Below are 22,695 nucleotides of genomic sequence, written 5' to 3'. Positions count from 1 at the left end.
AAAAGACACTATTTACTGCGGTGAACTGAATTCAGGGCACCTGTAAGATATGGGGCAGCCCCTCTAGGCTAGCAAGAGCAGAAAGCATGACCACTCCTAGGTCTGAAAACACAGTGGGAAAGAATCTTGTTGCTGGAGCCTGGTATAAGTGGAAGCCTTGGAAGGAAAACATCTTACCTGGAGATGTCATCATCAAGGAGTGCAGCTATTTTCAAATGGGTCCCTGAAGGAGGTGGTGGTAGATAGGTACTCAATTTTCTTTCTCCTGCTCTTCAGTCTCTACTGGTGCCTCCCAGTCAATGAGCACAAGTAAAAACCTGGAGTGCATGCATGGGTGCTCAGTTACTTCAGTCGTGTCCAACTCTTTGCAACCCCATGAACTGTAGCCCACCAGGCTCCTCTGTCCATGGGATTCTCCAGGCAAGAATACTGGGGTGGGTTACCATGCCCTCCTCCAGGGAATCTTCCCCACCCAGGGATCAAACCAGCAACTCCTGCATTGCAGTAGGATACTTTACCCACTGAATCACCTGGGCAGCCCCAACCTGGAGTTTAGACAGGGCAAAATAACCGGATTAGTGACAATAAAAGCGAGGGAGGGCAAATGGAGGATGGCCAACACACAACTGGCTTCCCTGAGAGTTTCCCTTTTGTTCCCAGCACAGCCACAAGTCCTCCATCTGTCCCCTAGAATGCAGTTAGACAAAAATCATAACCCTGGTTCTTGATGAAAATCTTAGTTCTTCAGCTTGGTAAACCCAAACTTTTCTTCCTTTCTCATCCTGGATTATTACTTTTTCAAAAATTATATTTTTTAACAAAGAGTTTTTCCTTATAAGTATAAGAAAATTAGATCTAATTTGGATTGTTGTTCAGTTGCTAAATTGTGTCCAACTCTTTGCGACCCCATGGACCCGCTAGTCTCCTCTGTCCATGGAATTCTCCAGGCAAGGATACTGGAGTGGGTAGCCATTCTCTTCTCCAGCAGATCTTCCCAGTTTAGAGGTCAAACCCAGGTCTCCTGCATTTACCATCTGAGCTACCAGGGAAGCCCAAAACACACTATATGCCTTTGAATTATGGGAGTGGATTGCCATTTCTTTTTCCAGGGGATCTTCCCTATCCAGGAATCGAACCCAGGTCCCCCCATATTGCAGGCAGATTCTTTACCATCTGAGCCACCAGGGAAACCCTTATGAATTACAAGAAGGCAAAATGCAATCTAAGAAATTATAGTCTAACTGGCAAAAGAATAATCATTGAAAATTAATCATATTAATGATACTAACAAATATTGAGTGCCAGACACTAGGCTAAGTATTTTACATTATCTCCTTAAATCCCCATATACGTCTCTGTGAAAGCTATTTATGATGCAGGTCAAAAGCAGGTCAGCTTAAATGTGAAATCATGTTCTTTATTAATACAACAATAGAATAGCAAATAGATTGTAACTTATGTCCCAATTCTCATTGATTAGTATTAGCCTTTAATAATGTTGAACTGATAAAATATTCTGAGGCTGAATCCCAGCTCATCAGAAAAGAACAGCATGGAATATTAGTGATGCTTACTTTTTAAATAAAAGAGAGAAAGAAGATTTGTATCAAGTACACCACGTGTGTATTACATCAATCACAACTATAAAATTAGATAACAAAATTATAAACAATAAGACCAAGTGCATATTTTATGAAATAGCTATAGATATAATAAATGTATCTAAGAAGGAAAAGATTCAAAGGTCATTAAAAGATTAATCATATTTAGAATAAAGAATCACAGAAAAATTTAGAGAAAGATGAATGGGCAACAATAGGCCAAAAATTACACTAATGCAAACCAAAAGAAAATGAAAATTCCAACATTATTATTATTAGAGTAGAATTCAAGTAGAAAAAAAGTATATACTAAAACTAACAAAATAAGGCTAAATCTATGAGAAGAGGCAGAAACTTAATCTTTCTTTAGAGACTACTCTTTAGAATGAAAATAAATGATTTATTTGACTGATGACATTAGAAAATAAGTAAGAAAAGGAAGTATTTCCATTAATCCAAGAAGTAGGAATTTTAAAATGTCAATAACTATTGTAGACATCAAAAGGTGTTAAAGAATTTCATCTTTTAAGATGCACCATGGTTAGTAGTTTTATGGCTGAGCACTTTTAAAAGTTTAAGGAAGTGATACTACCTAAACTTTCTAAGCTGATTAGAAAGCATAGAAAGAAAAAGAAAAAAGAGAAATCTATCTGGTTATTCTTTATACGAATGGCACAATTATGATACCAAAATCTGAAAAAGAAATTCATGTGCTTACAAACACACACATGAACAAACACACTCACACTCACAAATTATAAAGAATTTTTGATAAAGAAAAATTCACAGTACATTATGGAAAAGAAGCAAAATATATACTGTGTATGTTGTCATATATGTACATATTGTATATGTACATATTGTATATGTATATGATTATTACTTTATAAAACATATATATACATTTGAACTGTGATGTTGGAGGAGACTCTTTAGGGTCCCTTCAACTGCAAGGAGATCCAACCAGTCAATCCTAAAGGAAATCAGTCCTGAATATTCATTGGAAGGACTGATGCTGAAGCTGAAACTCCAATACTTCGGCCACCTGATGCGAAGAACTGACTCATTGGAAAAGATCCTGATGCTGTGAAAGATCGGAGGCACGAGGAGAGGGGGAACGACAAAGGATGAGATGGTTGGATGGCATTACTGAATCAATGGACATGGGTTTGAGCAAGTTCCAGGAGTTGGTGATGGACAGGGAAGCCTGCCATGCTACAGTCCATGGGATCGCAAAGAGTCGGACACGACTGAGTGACTGAACTGAACTGGTACATGTGCACAAACAAAATGTAATGGATTGAAATAGATACACATTACTTCCCTGAATGGTTAGATTAGATATAATTTTTATTTTCTTTTGTATGCTTTTTCACTTTCCAAATTTTTTCCATTATGTATTACTTGTATTCAGTTCAGTTCAGGCACTCAGTCTGCTTCTACAATGGTATTAAGCCAAAAAGATTATAAAGAATCAGCTCTTTTTACTGTAATGATAAAGGAAGGTTATTCTGACTGAATAACAAAGGAGAAATTGCTCAACGTGGAGCAACAAACAAAAAAACAGAAAAAAAAGGAGGAAGAGAGGGAGAGGGAACCGAGAACAGGGAAAAGGCAAAAGGAAAAGGAAGGATTCCCAGGTAGTAAGAAAGAGATTGAAACAAAAATGTCAGCAGGGTGCTAATGGAAGTTACCAAATCCTTAGGTATTGGGTTGGCCAAAGTGTGGGATTTCCATAACGTTTTATGGAAAACCTGTAACAAATGTTTTGGTCAACCCAATAAATCTTCATACGATAAAACTCTGCCTCCTGCCTTCTGGCATAGAAGGAAGAATTAAATCACTTCAAGTATATCTGCCACAGTCACAAATATTCTCAGCCTTTGTTCATTCTAGACTCCAGTCAAGATAAATATAAGCTCTGTGAAAGTGTTAGTCACTCAGTCGTGTCCAACTCTTTGTGACCCTATGAACTGTAGCCCACCAGGCTCCTCTGTCAATGGGATTTTCCTGTCAAGAGTACTGAAGTGGGTTGCCATTTCCTTCTCCAGGGTATCTTCCCGATCCAGGGATTGAATCTGGGTCTCCTGCATTGCTGGCAGATTCTTTACCATCTGAGCGGTACTTTTGTTGATGTGTCTTTGGAGTTTGTAGAGCAGTGTAGGATCCTGCAAGATCCAGTGAACATTCATTAAAAAGAAGAATGGAGCCTGCAATTGAGCACCCTCAGGCTCTGTCTCATGGCCTGTTCTCATCAGAACGTTAACACGGCCTTGGCCCACCGCAAGAGTGTGTTTCAAACCCATAGATATCACAGGGCTTTCAGAATGAAGGTCAAAATCATCCTTGACAGGATGGAACTGTGGTCCCAGATTAGCTAGGTCAAATTTTGTAAGAATACAAAATAGAGACTAATCTCAGTACAACTCAGCATTGCAAACACAGCTTCTGACTAGACTAACCTTAGGCTGTGTGTATGGAAATGAAATATCGAGAGGAGGGAAAGGCAGTCCTGCTCCCCTCTGTACTGGTCAGACCATGTCTCAGTCACTGAATTTAGTTCTGGGTGCCCAGTTTTACAGCAAATATTTTTAAGTAAGTGCTTATTAAGAAGTACAAAACACAAATGGCCTGGAGACCCTGCCCTCTGAGGGCTGATTTAAGGGGTCTGAGGAGATTAAGGCGAGGGGAAAAGCCTATACATGAGAGCTGCTTTGAGGAAAATGGGTCAAGCACTCTCAGTATGACTCCACACAGTGAACTATGACCAACAAATGGAAAGTGCGAAAGTCGATTTGGCTCAATATAAAGAGGTGTTTTCTATAAGGTATGATACACTCTGACTATACAGGAGCAGGTCTCTGTCACCACAAGTGGGCAAGCACTAGCTAGATGACCATCTATAATGAATATGCTGGAAGGGACTCTTGCACTGAATGGTAGGTGGCACCACGCAGGCTTCCAACCTGGGGGACCGACTGGCCCATAGAGAGGTTTTGTTTGTTCTACAAGTGACTTTTTATAAATGCCTTTGAGAGACAAACACTCTGGAGTCCAAACCATCTACACTGCTCTCTATTGTCTTGAATCTTGCTGCTTCACATACTTTTGTGAACTGCTCAGCTGCCACCGGCATTTGAGTTTGCATAATCTGAAAGGCACAGTCCAGTTTGAAGATAATTTGCCTCTGAGATGCAACTTCACCACAAAGCTGTCACGGAATTTTCTCCCATTGTGGAATGGAAGAGAAAAGAACTTGACAAAGAGATAGGTAAAGTAGAATAGATCTGTGAAGATGGGAACCCCAAGCAGCCTAAGGTTGAACCATTTTTTTTGCTCTGCACAATGAAGTGTGCATCACACCTTGAAAGTGAACGTGAAAGTGAAAGGCACTCAGTGGTGTCCGACTCTTTGTGACCCCATGGACTGAATGCTCCAGACCAGAATACTGGAGTGGGTAGCCTTTCCCTTCTCCAGGGGATCATACCAACGCAGGGATCGAACCGAGGTCTCCTGCATTCAGGCAGATTCTTTACTAGCTGAGCCACCTTAAAGGCTCCTTTCTCTCCCATCCCTTATTTATGTTTCAATCCCATAGGCTTCTTTCTTCCTGAGCCTCTAGGACTCAGAGTTTTTGTCACTAACTTGGCTCAGAAAAGCCGCCCCTTCTTGTTGACTGGAACTTCCCATGTGGCACTAGTGGTAAAGAACTCCCCTACAATGCAGCAGACGTAAGAGACACAGGTTTCATCCTTGGATCAGGACGATCTCCTGCATGAAGGCATGGCAACCCACTCCAGTGTTCTTGCCTGGAGAACCCCTGGACAGAGGAGCCTGGCGGGCTACAGTTCATAGGGTTGCAAAGAGTTGGATGCGACTTAGCAAGCACTCATGTTGACTTATCTGCTTAAGCCATTCAGACACTCTTGTCAAACCCTGGCTCTTCTGTGCTGTGGTTGATGTAATGCTGCCACCTGGTGATTATTTGGACAAAGTGCCGGAGGCATCAGTCTCTCAGGCAGAAATGTTTCACACTCCTGAGTTGGTGAAGCAATCTTGCCCGGGCAGATTCTACCTAAATGGAAGGGTAACATCTTAACTCTGTGAGGACAGCTCTGTGCTGAATAAGATAATTTCTAATAAATATTAATAATGGAACTCATTAACGATATTTAATGATATTAGTAATGATTTAGCCAACTCATTGGAAAAGACCCTGATGCTGGGAAAGATTGAAGGCAAAAGGAGAAGGGGGCAACAGAGGATGAAATCATTAGATAGCATCACCAACTCAGTGGACATGAATCTGAGCAAACTCCAGAAGATAGTGGAGGACAGGGAAGCCTGGTGTGCTGCAGTCCATGTGGTCAAAGAGTCAGACACAACTGAATGACTGAACAACAGCAATGACTGAGTTGTGACAGAGACTATAATATCAAGATATGTCCTGCAGTAAAACTGTGTATATAATTACATCATCTTTTCCATGTCCATAAATTCTTCACATATATATTACTGGAGAGTATCCTCTTTGCAACCCTAGAAGCAACATTATCAACAAACTTACTTTTTCCCCCATGAGGAAACAGAAAGAGTAAGTGGCATATCCAAGACCACACTGCTAGTAAGTAGGAAAATCAGAATCTTAACCCAGTAGATCTGGATCTGAGTTTTTTAAAAACTGAGTTTTCTAGAGGACTCAGTTATGGGGGCAAACTAGATCTTTGTACATTGGAAGGAATTCAAGCCCCTCCCCACCCCCACCCCCAGCCCTATGGGACTGGCAGAGTGGGAGAATCAGCAGTCTAAGGGCATGACAAACCCACTATGGGGCTTGTGGTGGTTTGAAACAGGATCTACCCAGTAGAAGAGGATTTGAATAACAATAAGGGGGAAAGGACTGGTAGGGGTAAGAGATAAGGAATAAGTAAGTCAAGGCCCCAGTCTTGTGGAGTAAGAAAGAGCTATGACTCCCTGGGCTTATTAAGTGCATAGGGAAAATCCTATTGGAGATGATGAGGCTTCTAAAGTTCCACCTGTCTTGGCCTCAGTAGTTTCAGGAACTGGGTTGAGTCAGCCTGCTGGTGCAGGCACTAATTCCATTACTCTTGCCAGAGAGTAATGGACTATATTGTCTTCTAAGTCATGCCCTCCCTCATGTTACATACTAGGTGTAAGGGTTGGGGGGAGTGCTAAATGATATACATTTGTCTTTGTCTGTTTGCTTAATCATCCATTATAGCCATCCTGGACTAGGCAATTTCTCATTCTTTGTATCATGTAATTCCTACCACTCTAAGAGAATATTCAGAATTCACAAACCTAGTTTTGAGATGTTTATCATCAAGTTGCCAAAAAAGGGTGGGTTATAGGCAGATTTTTAGTCTTCTGAAGAAACTGAACTGTCAGTAAATTGAACCACATTTTCTTGTTGACTTGCTCAAAATGATTCAGGTGCATGTATTTGATCTCTAAAACACAAGATAAATAAGGCTCTATACTAGATAAAGGGGGCTTTCCTGGTGGCTCAGAGAGTAAACAATCTGCCTGCAATACAAGAGACGCAGGTTTGATCCCTGGGTCAGGAAGATCCCCTGGAGAAGGGAATGTCAGCCCACTCCAGTATTCTTACCTGGAGAACTCCATGGACAGAGGAGCCTGCTGGGCTACAATCCAAGGGGTTGCAAAGAGTTGGATGCGACTGAGCAAATAATACACACATTGGAGAGAACTATGCCCAATTCCACCATCACAGAGAAGTTCTAATTCACTTAAATCAGTTTCAGGGGTAATTTTTGCTTATTATGGGTGTTTGTGCTTTGCACAAATACAGTTAACTAAACATAACAGTTATATAAATATATCCCTTTTAGAGGAAATTACTCTCTGCTTTTTAGGGACCCTTCATATTTGCAGGCTTTTATTTTCATTTGGACCAGATTGCCTTGAACCTACCAGTATGTAGATGGATGGGCTCTAAACTATAATTCTGTTCTAGTGCTCTAATATATCATTTCATCCCAGAGTTATGAGAAAGGGAAAGAATGGCAACCATTTTATATGGAGCTTATATTCTAGAATAACAATTGCTTAGGCATTATCTGGAAAGCTTAAAGAATAATGATGTACCGGGAGTCCTTCACAAGTTGTGGCACAAATCTTGCACCAAAACAAATATAGCAAAAGTGAAAAGTTGCAGAGTCTGTTTTGGCCATTCTTCAGCAAGTTTCAACTATCCTGTTGAATATCTTTGGGTCTCCTAATGTTTAAATAGCATGGTGGAAGGGAGATGTAACATTCAGTCCTTTGAAATATACATACACAAATATATATATTTGGGTGTTTTTGTCTTGTCAGTGTGGCATTTAAGGCATATGCATTTCCTTCCGGGTTTTCTTCTCCTTAGTAAAGATGTATCTCACAATCAGATTGCTATTTAGTTTTAAGAGATGTTAGTTCCTCTTCGTTTCATGCTTTACTCCTTGTAACAGGAAACCAGTGACACAGTTTTACATGGACCCGCTGATGACTGAGGGAAAAATTCTTGAAAAATTCCCTCATTCCTTTATACTTCACACAGTGGACATCTCTTGAGGATCTATGGTGGGTCAGGCACAGAGAGGATTTGACCTCAGTCTGGGTGCCTGTCTGTTTTCACTTTCCTCACCGGAGGTCTCTTTACTCCTTTCTGCAGGAGCCATGGTGAACAGAGCCAACAGCTTCCAATCTGACAGCAGCGGGTTCCTGGAGGAGCCGCCGGAGCCACCACCCCTGCAGGTAGAGCGCCTCTTGAGGGCTGAAATAGGAATAGAAGGACTGACAAGATTAAAGTGTGTTACCACAGTTGAAAAGGCAACCAGTGCTTAGAAGACATGCGGCAGGCACCCATGGGACAGGGGAGAGTGGAGTCACCGTGGGCAAGTGCAGAGAACTCAGTGCGCCTTTCCTTTTTATTTTCTTTTGATTTTTCTGAAGAAAGTAACTGAGCCTCATTGAAAGAAGGTCCCAGGTAAAGGGCTTCCCAGGTGGCCCAGCGGTCAACCTGCCAATGCAGGAGACCCAGGTTTGATCCCTGGGTTGGGAAGATCCCCTGGAGAAGAGAATGGCAACCCACTCCAGTGTTCTTGCCTGGAAAATCCCATGGACAGAGGGGCCTGGTGGGCTACAGTCCTTGGGATCGCAAAGAGTCAGACACGACTGAGCAATTAAACAACAGCAAAGTAATAAACTCACATAAACCTGATTTTGTAATCCTTGTCTCATGATGCCTAAGTCAATGATAATGGGGAAGAAATGTAAAATGAAGCATTTCTTAAACCTAGTACCTCTCCCTCATTTCTGACTCATTTGCCTTTATTCCCATTTTTCCCACAGATAATCCCCTTGTCAAGCAGCCTGAGCCTTGCTGAGAATGGTTATGGAACGCCAAGGGCTCAGAGCCACAGCTTAGAGTTCTGTCAGCAAGAGTCAGATGAGTCTGATTCCAAGAGTATAGTGAGCACATCTTTTTCAAGTCAAGACTGGAGTGTCTTGGAAGAGAAAGCCTCAGCCTCTATGGTGGAGAAAGAGTCTCAGTCAGAGGGCATGGGGTCGACCCCAGAGCTGTGGAACCAAGATCTGGCCCTTGATAAGAGCATCTGTAGGGGAGAACTCCCAAGGAAAGGTGGCCATCTGCAGCAACACCCGCCCGTGCCCCAAACTGAATACGAGGCCAATGCAGGCACAGTTCCCTTCAAAGATGGTGGCTCTGTGGGTGTTATGATGACACACATCACAGATGCCAAGGATGGGCTTCTGTGGCCTGAGCGAGCTGGGGAAGTAAATGTGCACAACCACCCCTGTGAGTCTGTGAAATCACCCAGAACTGATCCTGCTCCAGACAAGTCCCCTCATGATGACTCAGAGGCCCCAAGAGGAACAGAAGGCAGCAAACTCTGTCGTTCGATCAACGGTGCCTTACTGATGCAAAACAGTGTCTCACAGCATGTCCCCAAGCCCAGGGAAGCCATGTCTTATACAGGGGACCTTGTTCAAGCTTCTGGAATGTCCATTCTCCATCTAGATAAGGTGGCTGGAGATAGTCCCCGAGGGAGACCAATGTGTAGAGCTTTGGGTCAAATACCACCTAGGGAAGAATCTGAGATGGGAGACCTTCCTCCAGATACTAACTTACATGCTGCTAGCTCCATGTCTGTGACAATCCAGCCGTCCTCCAAACTGGCATCACCTGCTCAGAATGCTGTGGTCTTGGGAACAGATTCTAGAGGAGCGATTTTAGAATGCACTGTGTGTGACCCTGTTACTGCAGCAGAACCAGTACTGGGGTCAGAAGCAAGACAGTTCAATGATGTTTCTGTTCAGACTGACACATGGGAGCCTCCACCCTGGCACTGCTGTTCGGCTCCAGGTAAAAAGGCCCCGCCCCTCACCAAATCTGTCTCTTTAGACACAGGCTTTCCCAGGAACTACCCAGGGACCATCTGCCAAGCTGTGCCCACCCACTGCTGTATCTGCTGTCGTCACCACCTCCACTGGCCCGCGGAGAGGCAAAGCCCCGGCTCTATGTCTTCAACTTGTTGGCATTGCTCATGCTTACATAATCATCTGGAAGCCCAGTTCACGAAGACTTTGAAAGTCCTTCAGGACACCACAGTGAGGGAGCTGTATTCTGTAAGTATTTGCCTCCACAAAGTGGGGAAGCAGACGCAGCAACAATACATACCTCAGGGAGGATGCTCAGCCTTCCTTTCTGAATGCGAGCTCTCAGGATATACCTTTCCATTGCAAATCATGAGTAATAGCTGTAGAGTGCTTTATCGTTTATAATATACTCTCGCAAGTGTCTTTTTTTTTAAAGGTAGCCATTGCCTTAGTTCTAAACTGCTCTGATTTAATGCCTGTAGAAATTTATTTGATATTGTCTTAAGCAGCAGGCACTGTCAATAATTTTTATTTATTTACTTATTTTTATTTATTATTTATTTTTGGCCATGTGGCTTGTGGGATTTTAGTTCTCGACCAGGGATAGAACCTGAGTTCCGTGCAGTGGAAGCATGGAGCTCTAACCATTGGACAACCAGGGAATTCCCACAAATTTCTTCTTATTTGATATTTCCAATCACCTTATGAAGGAAGGAAAGCAAATTTTATTATTAACCCCCATTTTACACTGGGATATAAAATGGTACATTCATAGGTAAGTTTCTAAGCATCCATGTATCTGTATCATCCTCTTCAGTTCAGTCTAACTGAAAATTCTCTTACATTCACTTACCTGTATAATCGTGAGGAAGACGTGTCATCTCTCTGAGCTTAGTTCCCATCTTATAAAATAGGGCGATTATTTCTGTCACTGACACAGCATTGATTTAGGATTAAATGAGAGGAAACTTGTAAGGCACTCAGCACAGTCAGACGCCCAGTGCCTGGCACATAGAAAGCCCTAAAAAATGCTAGTTGTGTGTGACTGTCAATTTTTGTTACTATTTTCTTATTGTTCAGGTCTTGAATATAGAGCTTCTCATGTCAAATAGAGGAACTTTTGGTCTACCTTTGCTAAGCTTGTTTAGAAGTGGACATTGAGGTTACTGAGAACTGAAGGACCCTCAGCCCTGTCCAGTCCCTGATAAATCAACAAGCATTTAGCAAGTCCTTCCAACGACCCCTGTTCAGCAGTTCTCAAGGTCAGAAATAATCTGGGCTGTCAAGGTTAGCCACTGATTTAAAAAATTATGAGTACGACACATGAAACTTTTTTCCCACAAGGTGGTAAAAAAGATAGCACATATAATGTAGGACTACAGCTGTTCAGGGGAGAGTGAAAGGCAACTATAGTTTACTGGGTTCCTGCTGTTTGGTGCCTTCTATATTACCTTCCCATTCTTTTAATTCCACAAATATTTACTGAGTGCTGTTCTAAGCATTTTATTTATGCCATGTCAAATAACCCTCATTTTCATCCTTACCATAAATTTGTATTGATTCCCTAGTATGTGTCAAGTCTTCCCTCTATCACAGATGAGAAATGAAGAACTGAGAGAGTTTAAGTAATTTTCCATCTTCCCCCACTACTGAGTGCTAAGTCCAGATTCAAATTAAGACTTAGCTGACACCAGATTCTTGGACAATACATTCCAAAGATGTGTCCAACTTTAAGATATGTCCATCTGTGTAAGTGAAATAGTAACATAAGAAAGTGATTGTTTGAAAGATACAGCAAATTATTACATGATCCTTCAACATATAAAAATCTGTATAAATGTAATATGAACATAGAAAGTGATTATATAAAATAATTTACTACGTTTCTTTCAGATTTCAAAACTCTCAGGTATTTATAATATTTTAAAATGAGTCATTAGTGAGGGCTGAACTAGTAAAAGAAGGTGCTGAGTTCAGTTCTAGGTATATTATTCTGAAGCTCAGTGGGAGCAAAGAACTAAGGGTAGCTGAGGTCCTTTGGAATAAAAAGACAAAGGTTCAAATTCTGAAGAATAGTAGGAGTCATTGTCATTGTCATCATCAATGTTAATGAGAGACTGTAAATGCTGTACAACAGTGATTTCCAATTGGAATAAATTTGCCTCCAGCCCTGGTGCCATTTGGCAATGATAGGAGACATATTTGGTTGTCATAACTGGGGTAGGTGCTACTTGAATTTCATGGGTGGAGGTCAGGGATGATGCTAAACATCCTGCAATACATAAGTCAATGTATTAAGTCAGCTCCTTAAAACAGAGAACCATCTGACCTAAAATGTCAATAATGTCAAAGTTTAAAAACTTAACCCTAAAGGAATAAACTGGACCATATAGTTCATGTAGGAAAATGTTAGAAATGAAAGATGGCTGGAGACAGTGATATATTAAGAGGCTATAAGGGAAAAATATTAAATCCTACAGTTAGATACTCCAGTTTCCATGGTAAAAACCAGATTGTTGATCTAACATATATTGAAATAATTTTTTTTCCAATTAACATTTTTAAGATGTTTTACAGGAATATATCAATTAAATCATATTTAGCTTTCTATTTTGTTTCCAATAATAAAGTATGAAAATCAAAACTGTGTTTAAGATTTTGGAACAAAGGCACAGATAGAGTGTGCTCTTGTGGGTTACCTAAGATAATGGTTTGTTGATATGATTAAATCTTATAAATAAGTGAATTATTCACAATAATCTGTTAATTCAATAAATTTTTTTCAGACAAGAAAATTAGACATATACAGAATAAGAATTTTTGGTATTAGAAGATTCATCTATAAGGTTTATGATTTAGATGTAAAGAAAAAAGTCATATGAATTTTTTAAAGTAATATGAGCCAATTTTTAAAAGTAATATGAGCCACTGGAAGGACTGATGCTGAAGCTGAAGCTCCAATACTTTGGCCACCTAATGCAAAGGGCCGACTCATTGGCAAAGACCCTGTTGCTGGGAAAAACTGAGGGCAAGAGGCGAAGGGAGCAGCATAGGATGAGTTGGTTGGATGGTATCACCAACTCAGTGGACGTGAGTTTGAGCAAATTCCAGGAGATGGTGAAGGACAAGGATGCCTGGCGTGCTGCAGTCCATGGGGTCCAAAAGAGTTGGACATGACTGAGCAATTGAACAACAATGAGCCAATCAAACGTGAAGGGTCAATATTGTTGCTCTTACTGTTGAAATTAAAGTTTGTTTTAAGGCCCAGCTTGGGTCAGAGATTGGGGCTTCCCTGGTGGCTCAGATGGTAAAGAATCTGCCTGTAATTCAGGAAACTCAGGTTTGATACCTGGGTCAGGAAGATTTCCTGGAGAAGGGAATGGCAACCCACTCTAGTATTCTTGCCACTCTAATATTCTTGCCTGAAGAATTCCATGGCCATGGGGTTGCAAGGAGTCAGACATAACTGACACTTTCACTTTTGGGGGGAATCAGAGAGTAGACACTGCATTGTATTTGAATTAAAACCTAGTCTTTATGTTGGAAAAAAAGACTTCAAAACAGTCTCCTTTGTTTCCCCCTTCTTGCCTAAAGAAAAGTGAAAAGTGTTAGTTGTTCTGTCTGGCTGTCTGTCCTTCGAATTCCCCAGGCAAGAGTACTGGAGTGGGTAGCCATTCTCTTCTCCAGGGGATCTTCCCTACCCAGGGATCAAACCCAGGGCTCCCATATGATTGGCAAATTCTTTACCATCTGAGCCACTTAAGGGTTCCTTTTTGTCTGAAACCAATTTTTGTCTGTTCTAGAGTGGAAATGCAGTTTCAGTGTTCCCAAATGACCAGGAGATGGCAGCATTTCAGAATCTCCCACATCACTGCCTTCACAGCGAACACTCACACCATCAATTGTTCCTAAATCCCACCCCCCACCCCCATGCCTTCCAATCACAAAGGTGATTGGATATCTAGGTGAAGCACAAAATTCTTTTATAATGTTCAGCCTACTTGAGCACCATAGTTCCATTGCCCTGGCCTCACTGTTTCTAGAACTCAGTCACCTTGTAAGAATTCGCTGCCTGATTGGCTCACTCCTAAGGGACAAATAACTTCATGTGACCAGCTACACTGTAGCTGACGAATTGACTGGGCTTGGTGGCTGCAAGAGGACATTCAAATAGGGAAACCAAGGCAACAGCCTAGTCATATAGAGCGTAAGGTTTAAACAGTGATTCACATCAGGAACGATGGGGATCAGAATTGGAAGGGCAGACAGTTCAATTCTAGATTCCAGTCCATGGAGGATGGGATGCCTAGTCTATGCCTGCCTCACTGTGAATGAGCTTGTGAACTGGTGGGGCTGATTCTGCAGATTTCAACCACCAGACACTGTGATTGAGCAGTTGTCGTTTAGTCGCTAAGTTGTGTCCAGATTTTTTGCAACCCCACGGACTGTAGCCCTCCAGGCTCCTCCGTCTATGGAATTTCCCAGGCAAGAATACTAGAGTGGGTTGCCATTTCCTTCTCCAGGAGATATTCCCAACCCAGGAATCAAACCCTCATATCCTGCATTGACAAGAGGATTCCTTACCAATGAGCCACTAGGAAAGCCTGTGGTTAAGCACAGCTAAGACTAGTAAAATGTATTCTAAGCAGACTCTCTAATCAAGCACATATCACCCAATAGATATGTTCAATATCACTGAGATTCAGAGTGAGGCAGAACTCAGCACCAAAGTAAAACAAGATTATACAAGACTCAACTTTTCTAAGCTCAAGCCTGCATTATGCTGGCCCTACCCCTCTGATCCTGTCTACATCCTTGCACCCCTATATTACCTAGGTTTCCAGACTGACTTCTTGTTCCTGGAACATAAGTTCTCCAAGGGCCATCCAATAGTCACCGCTCTCTTGTCCCAGGCACATATGTCTCTAGTTGCCTGAAAAAGCTGGTCTAGGCTTTTCCTGTTCTCTCCCCAGCACATTAGCAGCAGGGCTGCATTGCAAACAAGTAAGCCCAGGTGGGAAGGCAGCTGCCATTGCAGTGAACTCTTGCAGTGACTCAGAAAGCCCTCGCTTCCCAGCTCTTTCTAATTGTTTGCAGTGCACAGTCCATGAGATGGAAACAATGAAGACGGTGTGCCAGAGTTTCCGGGAGTATTTAGAAGAAATTGAGCAGCACCTCAGAGGACAACAGGCACTCCTTTCCAGGGACATGACAGGGGAGGAAAGGTAATCATCTAAGAGAGCCATAAAAGCAAGTACCAGCCCGCATACCTGGAGCAAGGAAAGGTAATCAGGGCAGGACAGATGTGCAGCAGGGAGCAGGGCTAATGAGAAACTGGCCAGTTTTTCCTTGCTTTCCTGTTCCAGGTCTCACTTTCTCAGTGGGAGTCTGTGAGAGCCATTTACTGGATAGCAACACTTACTTTTCAAGGCCAGGGCTCCTTGAGGTCAGAAAATGGGCAGCTGCTGGGAAGAGGGGGCTAGCCAGCAGGGTATCTTTAATCATCGTGAATGGGGCTCTCACAAAAGCATTATTGGCGGTTGTTAGAGTTTTGAAAATCTGCACTGTTTTCATATAGATGAAAAGTATATGTCCCAAAAGTAGATTAGGTATTGCCTGGGGCTGGGGATAGGAATAGGGATTAACTTATAGCGGGGCATGAGGCTTCTTACTGGTGAAATGGAAGTGTTCCAAAATTGAATGATGGTGATAGTTACACACTTGGCAGATTTACTAGAAATCATTGAGTTGTATTCTTAAAATAGGTAAACTTTTTGGTACATAGACCAGGTGTCACTAGCGGTAAAGAACCCACCTGCCAGTGCAAGAGACATAAGAGATGCAGGTTTGGACCCTAGTCTGGAAGATCCCCTGGAGGAGGGCATGGCAACCCACTCCAGTATTTTTGCCTGGAAAATCCCATGGACAAAGGAGCCTGGAGGGCTATAGTCCATGGGGTCACAAAGAGTCAGACACGACTGAAGCAACTTAGCACACACGTATATGGTACATTAATTATTCTGCAACAGAGTTGTTTAAAAAAGAAAGAAAACTTGCCCTAATAATAAACCCATGCATGCAACTGAGACAAATAAAGACGGTGACTCTCTCTTTTAAGATGTGTCAAAGGTATGACCTACATTTTGAGAGGGACCATGGAAGACTGTACCTGGAGGTGACTGTGAAATCTGGTTATTTTCTATTATTTACCCACAGGGAGGAGGCTGAGCAATTGCAGACTTTACGGGAAGCCCTGCGGCAAGAGGTGGAGGAGCTGGAGTTTCAACTGGGAGACCGGGCTCAGCAAATCCGAGAAGGGATGCTATTGGTACAGGCCATGGGGTGTGGGGTTTACTAGGTCCCACCCACTGTAGCAGGGGTGCATTAAATGATAAACCTGCTTGTACAGTCATTCCAGATTCTAAGATTAGATGCCAACACCTTGATTTTAAGTATAAAGAAATAGAAGCCCAGAGAAGCACGTTGCCTTGCTCAGGGCCACACAGCTGGCTGGCTGTGATTCAGGACCAGAACCCAGGTCAGCTAGCCTCCATGCCAATCTTTTCCTCTGCCCTGTAAGCAATAGATAAGTGTTAGTGGCCCATTTCCCAAATGAGAATAAGAAAGTGTTTTTTACCTCATGTGGGCTAAGTCATTGCTGAAATCTGTTGCCATCACACTGAACCCACCCTAGAGAATTCACCAAACATCAATGCCTTTCCCACCAATCTGAGTTAGCCACTTCATGTAAATAGGGGAAGTGGTCCACACATTTTGTTCTTGTTTTCTTTTTAGGAGCTTGAGCTTCTCACAGGGGAACCACCTGAAAACGACACAAATCTACATCGATATAACTGGACAGGAGAAAAGAGTGGCCGGACTCCATGTGCTAAGATCCACTCTGCCGTGCATCCCGGGGCTGCCCTTCCTCCTGGTGATGGCCAGCAGCCTCCCTGCTCAGGGTCCCATTTAGCTACCTTTACTCCACACATCTTGGGGAGCAGTACCAGGATGTCTCCGCCATCATGGGCAGAATTAGATCCAGGCCCTCCATCAAATTGTCCTGTTGGAGAAGAGGATACAGATGTCTTCCTCTAGGTCGGAGCAGGTTTGATGACCTTCCTACAAAATGTAAAAGCACATGCTAGCCAGAGCAAGCATATCTAAATTTTCCCTACGGAGAAATACCTATCAATCCTTCATCAGCTGTTTTTTTAATATTCTACTCTATGGTTAAACCTGGGAGGAATATGTTAATATTCATTTGATATAGGATAAGTGAGCACCTACTATGTGCCTAGCGTAGAGTGCAGCAGCCAAGATAGATAGATACATACCTCAAGGTGTATGTGGTGTCCAGTCTTTGCCCTGCTGAAACTTAGAGTATGCTGGGGGAGACAGAATGTAAACATATACATAGGTATGAATTTGAAAACTGTGAACGTGCTTTGAAGGAAATATATTAACAGGGTTTCATGAAAAAGAGTGTACCAGGGAGTCTGAGTTAACATCAACATATCAGGAGGTTCTGCTTGAATGAATGACAACAGCAAGAGGAAAGAAAATCCAGGTCTCAGAGGTACCAGACTGCTCTAAAGCCTTGAGTCAGTCAGCGAGCGAGGCTTATTGAGGAGACATCCCCCAGGTGTCAGTACCTCCTCTTGTGCTAGAGACAGAGCTATAAACAAGACACAATTTCTACTCACAAAGAATTGGAGGAGGAGGGAGAGGCAGCAATCACACCAACAAACCAGTAAATAAGATAGTGTCAGGTCTGCGCCATGGTGAAGACTCTATGATGATATTGTAGAAGATGATGTGAGAGGAATAATGTGCCTCATACACCAGAGCAGTCGGCCTGGCTAAGGGGAAGCTATATGGACGAGACCTGAATGGTGAGGATGAGGAAGCCATGTGAAATCCTGGGGAAAGAAAGTTTAAAGCAGAAGGAATGAAAAGTTTAAAGGCTCCGGGACAGAGACCGCCTTCATTGTTGAGTGAAGGAATGACAGGGAAGTGGAGGGAGGAGAAGTCTGATAGGTGGCCTTCAGAACGACAGTAGGCTGGCGTCTGAGAGCCCAAGTTTTTTCCTAGTGTGACGGAAGGCCAAGGGGGGGTTTAAGAAGGGTTGTCATATGATCTGACTGACATTTACAGTTCACCCTAACAGCCTTGTGAAGAAGGCACCGTTGGAGACTCACCACTGGGCAGAGTTCCCAGTTAGAATAGAGCTCCCAGTTAGAAGGCAGCTGGTGTCACCCCCCAAGGGGAGAAGCAAAGCTGTCAAGTTGCTTCCATCCAGCTGGGGAGGCTTGTGAGCCCCCTGCCCCCCGCCACCCCAGGGAAAGGCAGGGAGTGTATATGCTGGCAGTCTCTCGGTGCAGCCGGACAATCTAAGGAGGGGAAATGCATGAAGAATGGAACCGCCAGAAAAAACTTCACGGAAAAGAAACACCTTGAGGGAAGTTCATCATTTATATAAGATGGGCAAGTGCAAGGACACGAAGAAGTTATTTCATTGGAAACTATCTATTACTACTCCCTAACTCATAGCCCATTTCCATTCTTCATCCCCCTGTGTTTTGAAAACCCTTTGGCTTTAGTGAAGCCTTTCTACCCTTCCGGCCACCCTGCAGTTTCCTCTGTTGACTATACTTCCTCAGAGCGTGGACATCCCCCTTCCATCCTCAATTGTCTTCTTTGTCTGTCTCCATACTTCATCCTTCTCAATATACACACTCACTCTAGCAACCCAGTCCCCAGCTCTCTCCAGAATTCCTCTCCAGCACTGTCTACACTCCACAGATGGTTTCATCTGGAAGAACCATCTCCATGTCTCACTTAGTATCAATCTTTTTGCATCTGTGTGATACACAGCACCCCATGCCAAGAGCTTACGTCACAATCTCTTATTCTCAAAAGCAGCCCACGGCAAAACTGCTCGTTAGACATGGAAAAATACTTTTTCTGAGAATCTATATTAAAGCTAAAAACTCTATTTTGGAGTTTGGAGTATTGACAAAGCTCAGACATGTTTTTGACCTGAGTCAAAACATGAAACAGGTGGAAATGATACTTGGTGGTTGTGAGTTTATACAATCAAACTGCATAAAAGGGACTGTCCCTATAAGTTGCCATATAAAAATAGAAGTCTTTTACCTGTGACAAGACAGACTTTCCCTCTTTGGAATCTCTCAGGGCTAAGGGAAGCATTCCCCATGTGAATGAGGAGGAGGCTCAGATATGGAGAGAATGATCTATACAGGTACACGCCGAGTCCTGCACTGTATTACTAATGAAAAGCACCTGCACACTGGGATTAAGGGGTCAAGCTCTAACTTTTTTTTTTTTCCAAGCTCTAACTTTAAATCGAGATGCTTAAATCCAGCTCCACTATCGGTGTTGGATAAACTGCTTACCCTGAGTGCCTTCATCTGTACACTATTAGAGTTAATGCACGTTGAGTCCTTTAGAGCAAGCCTGCAATATTGTTCCCATATGATTCCATTCAGAGTATGGCTCAGTGTGATTACTATGATGATGAGAATAAGAGTAGAGCCAATTTTTGAATATCTACTTACGTGCAAGGTACTGGGCTAAGCACTTTATGTGCATTGTCACCTATCTTCACCACAATCCTGAGAGGCAAGACTTAATACACACACACGCATACATGTGCACACACATACTCAAAAAAACTATGAATTGTCTAAGTTCTGACAACTAGGAAGGAATTGAGTTGACTCTCTGATTCCCTGTTTTGCCAGTGGTTCAACATTATGGCTCTACCAAGCCATAGGGCTTGTGTGGAGCCTACAGGTGTATCCACATCAACCAAGTAGCCCTGCTTCTGTCTGTGATATTTACTTAGCTTTAGCAGAGATTTTCCTTTAAAAAAAAAATCTCATTCTGTATAAAAGTTTGAAAACACAGCACTATGTTAATGGCATATGACTCTTCTAGTCAAACACAGGTTCTGAGCTGCTTTCTTGCAAAGTGATGACTTCCTCCACAAAGACTCCTTGGGAACCTACCATCCTAGCAACTCTTGGCTTACTATGGCTTGTCCCATTGCCAAGAATAATGACAAGAGTTCCTTTGCAGTCCCTGAATGATTTTCTGGGAAATCTCATTGTTCTGTCTTCAAGTTCCAAGATCCTTCATTCTCTTTTCTATAAAGTTAAACCTATCCAATATGTGGAAATCCAGGCCACATATTTGAAATCAGAAATCATTGCAGTAAATATTTGTACAAAGTGAAAACATAGAAAATCTTTTAATTATAAAACCCAAACTAGGGTTGGAATGATTCCATTTCAATGAAAAAGAAAAAAAAAAAATTTAAGAAACCACACTGCCTGATCATTTTCAAATTTAGAAATTGGCAGGGGAACAATTTAACTTCTTTTACATGGAAGGACAGGGGTCCTTTCCTGTATTAATTTCCTTCCATCTAGATTCCATTTCAATATTCAAAGCAAAGATTTGAATAGAGAAAACTGAGTTAGAAACAATAATTGGAAAACCAGGTCACATATTTTCCTTTGTTTTGTTATGCATGAGTAAAGACCCAGGTTACACCATGAAGACAAAAGATAAAACCTTGAAGGTTGCTCTGAACCTCAGCACATGCATAGGCTATGTAGATTTGTATAAGGAAATCTTCCCTTCAGTCCACAGAAAAGCATGCTCACAAAATCCCATTAGATTTTCTTTAACAGATATTCTTTTAAATGTGCGTTTTTGTCTGCAGGGCCAAGAGTTACCTTATCTTCAAAAATAATTTTGCTAAAATGGAAAAAATAAAATCAGAAGACTTCCTAATGACTTGAAAACCTAGTCTACCTATTTCTTTGTTGAGAAATAATTTCTGATGTATAATACAGGTCATAAAATAGGATATTTGTACATAGATTAAAGGATAAAAGTTTTCTGTGTGGGAGGACAGAAATTTAAAAATGTTTTGTTGTGAAGTGATGTATCGCATATCTAATTTCAGATTTTAATGCAAACAGCAAAGAACAGTCACAATTTGCAAAGATTATAGGTTATTTGAAATGATGTCAAACTGTCTTTCTTGCAAATGAGATAAGGTGAACAGAAGCCAAAATATTGGTGGCATCTTTCTCTAACCCAAGACTCGGGCTCTAGTAATTTAATTTTCCAATGTTAACAGACCGGTAGTATGAGAGCTCCCTTTCTAAGTCAACCGAATTTTTTAAAGAAAGAACCTTCCATGTCAAGAATGATTTCTAATCATTAGAATCAATTTGAAGACTTTTCCCTTTTGAGTGCTTTAAGAGCTCAGTGCAGTCCTGTGCTGGTAACCCTCTAACCCTCAGGCCAGCCCTCTATTCATTCACCAGGAGAATGAAAGTAAAAGAAACGCATCTACTTCCTAAATGCACCCACAATTTCTCCATTATCATTCAATTACCATTCCCATTATCATTCAATAATTGCTTATTTGCTAATGACAATGTACCAGAGCCACGGGAGAGCTCTATTTTTCTTTTTTAAAGCAAATATTTCAGGGTATTTAAAAGTGTATGATTTCTAACACTTAATAAATATAATAGGTATAATAAGTCTTTACCCATAGGAAAAAAAGTTAAATGTTTCTACTTTGGACCATCTATATTCTATGGAGACGTGTGGGCATTTGTCAAATATATTGCTCTGTTGCATTTTTTACTGTTTTGTATTATCTATTTACTTTTTTGTATTATAAAATAAAATTTACTTTTTTGTATTGTCTATTGACACAGTTTTGTTGAACTGTTGAAAACTGTTAAATCTCATGAACTTCCCATTGCTTTAATGAGTGCATAACCCTGATGCATTACAGAGGAATGTTCCCTGCCCTGTTCAACTCTCATTCTTGCCCAGTTTTCCACTTATCTATTCTTTACAGTGTCAACCTCCAGCAACCCCTTTACTGCTTCTTCCATCCATAGTGGAGGCTCCAAGTGGTAGAGTAGGATATTTGTCTGACACTTGGTCATTTTATGTGTACAGTCTTATATTTTCTTAACTCTCTATTATCTGTTTAATCTGAATAACTGTAGAGCGATGGATCATACATTTGCCTTCTGAAAACTCTTAATTAAAATAAGCATGCTCTTTGAAATTTAGAAAGGTAATGGTTATCCTTTCTTGTGGTTGAGTGGTCTGCTTTCTGAAAAACTGTAGCTTTCAAGAATATTTCATGCATCCTTTTGTAAAACATTCAAGTCATTTAAAATTACAGTAAGAACTTCTAACCCAGTCTTGCTCACTCTTGTATCTTTCACATCTGATAACAGTATCTTGCTCATAGTCATGTCTTTATAAATTCTTATTGAAATAAATGAAGGAGAACGTTGTATTAAACAAGGTTTAGGGATTTCTCTTCATTTATGCTCAAGGTGAGACTTATTTATACAGGTATTTATGTAAAGTCATAGGCCACTACATCATGTAACACTCTATAAGGACACACATTGTAGACTTAATTGTGTCCCCCAGAATTCATTGTCTTAGAGCCCTAACCCCCAAATTGACTGTATTTGGAGATGGGGTGTTAAGGAGGTAATTAAGGTTAAATGTAGTGGTCCCATCAGGGTGGGAGCCAATCCAACAAGACTATAAGAGTCACCAAAGAATTCTCACTCTTTCCCATGTGCTCATGGAA

The 22,695-nt window shown here is 41.6% G+C and overlaps 1 protein-coding gene across 1 annotated transcript in view; it reads left to right on the top strand.

Moving 5' to 3' along the window:
* The window catches only part of ITPRID1 (ITPR interacting domain containing 1), a 97,199-nt gene extending 79,679 nt beyond the window's left edge, over positions 1-17,520 (top strand). Inside the window, exons 11-15 of the mRNA XM_043873502.1 lie at positions 8,296-8,378; positions 8,976-10,271; positions 15,120-15,247; positions 16,239-16,350; positions 16,818-17,520. Coding sequence (XP_043729437.1) covers positions 8,296-8,378; positions 8,976-10,271; positions 15,120-15,247; positions 16,239-16,350; positions 16,818-17,120 — 1,922 coding nt within the window. The 3' untranslated portion in view covers positions 17,121-17,520. The remainder of the gene's footprint in view (positions 1-8,295; positions 8,379-8,975; positions 10,272-15,119; positions 15,248-16,238; positions 16,351-16,817) is intronic.
* Positions 17,521-22,695: the final 5,175 nt, after the last annotated feature.

This window comes from Cervus elaphus, chromosome 18 (genome assembly GCF_910594005.1).
Source record: "Cervus elaphus chromosome 18, mCerEla1.1, whole genome shotgun sequence".
In the NCBI taxonomy this organism is placed as follows: domain Eukaryota; kingdom Metazoa; phylum Chordata; class Mammalia; order Artiodactyla; family Cervidae; genus Cervus; species Cervus elaphus.
Note: the sequence above shows the minus strand (reverse complement) of the source record. Positions and strands in the feature narration are given on the sequence as shown.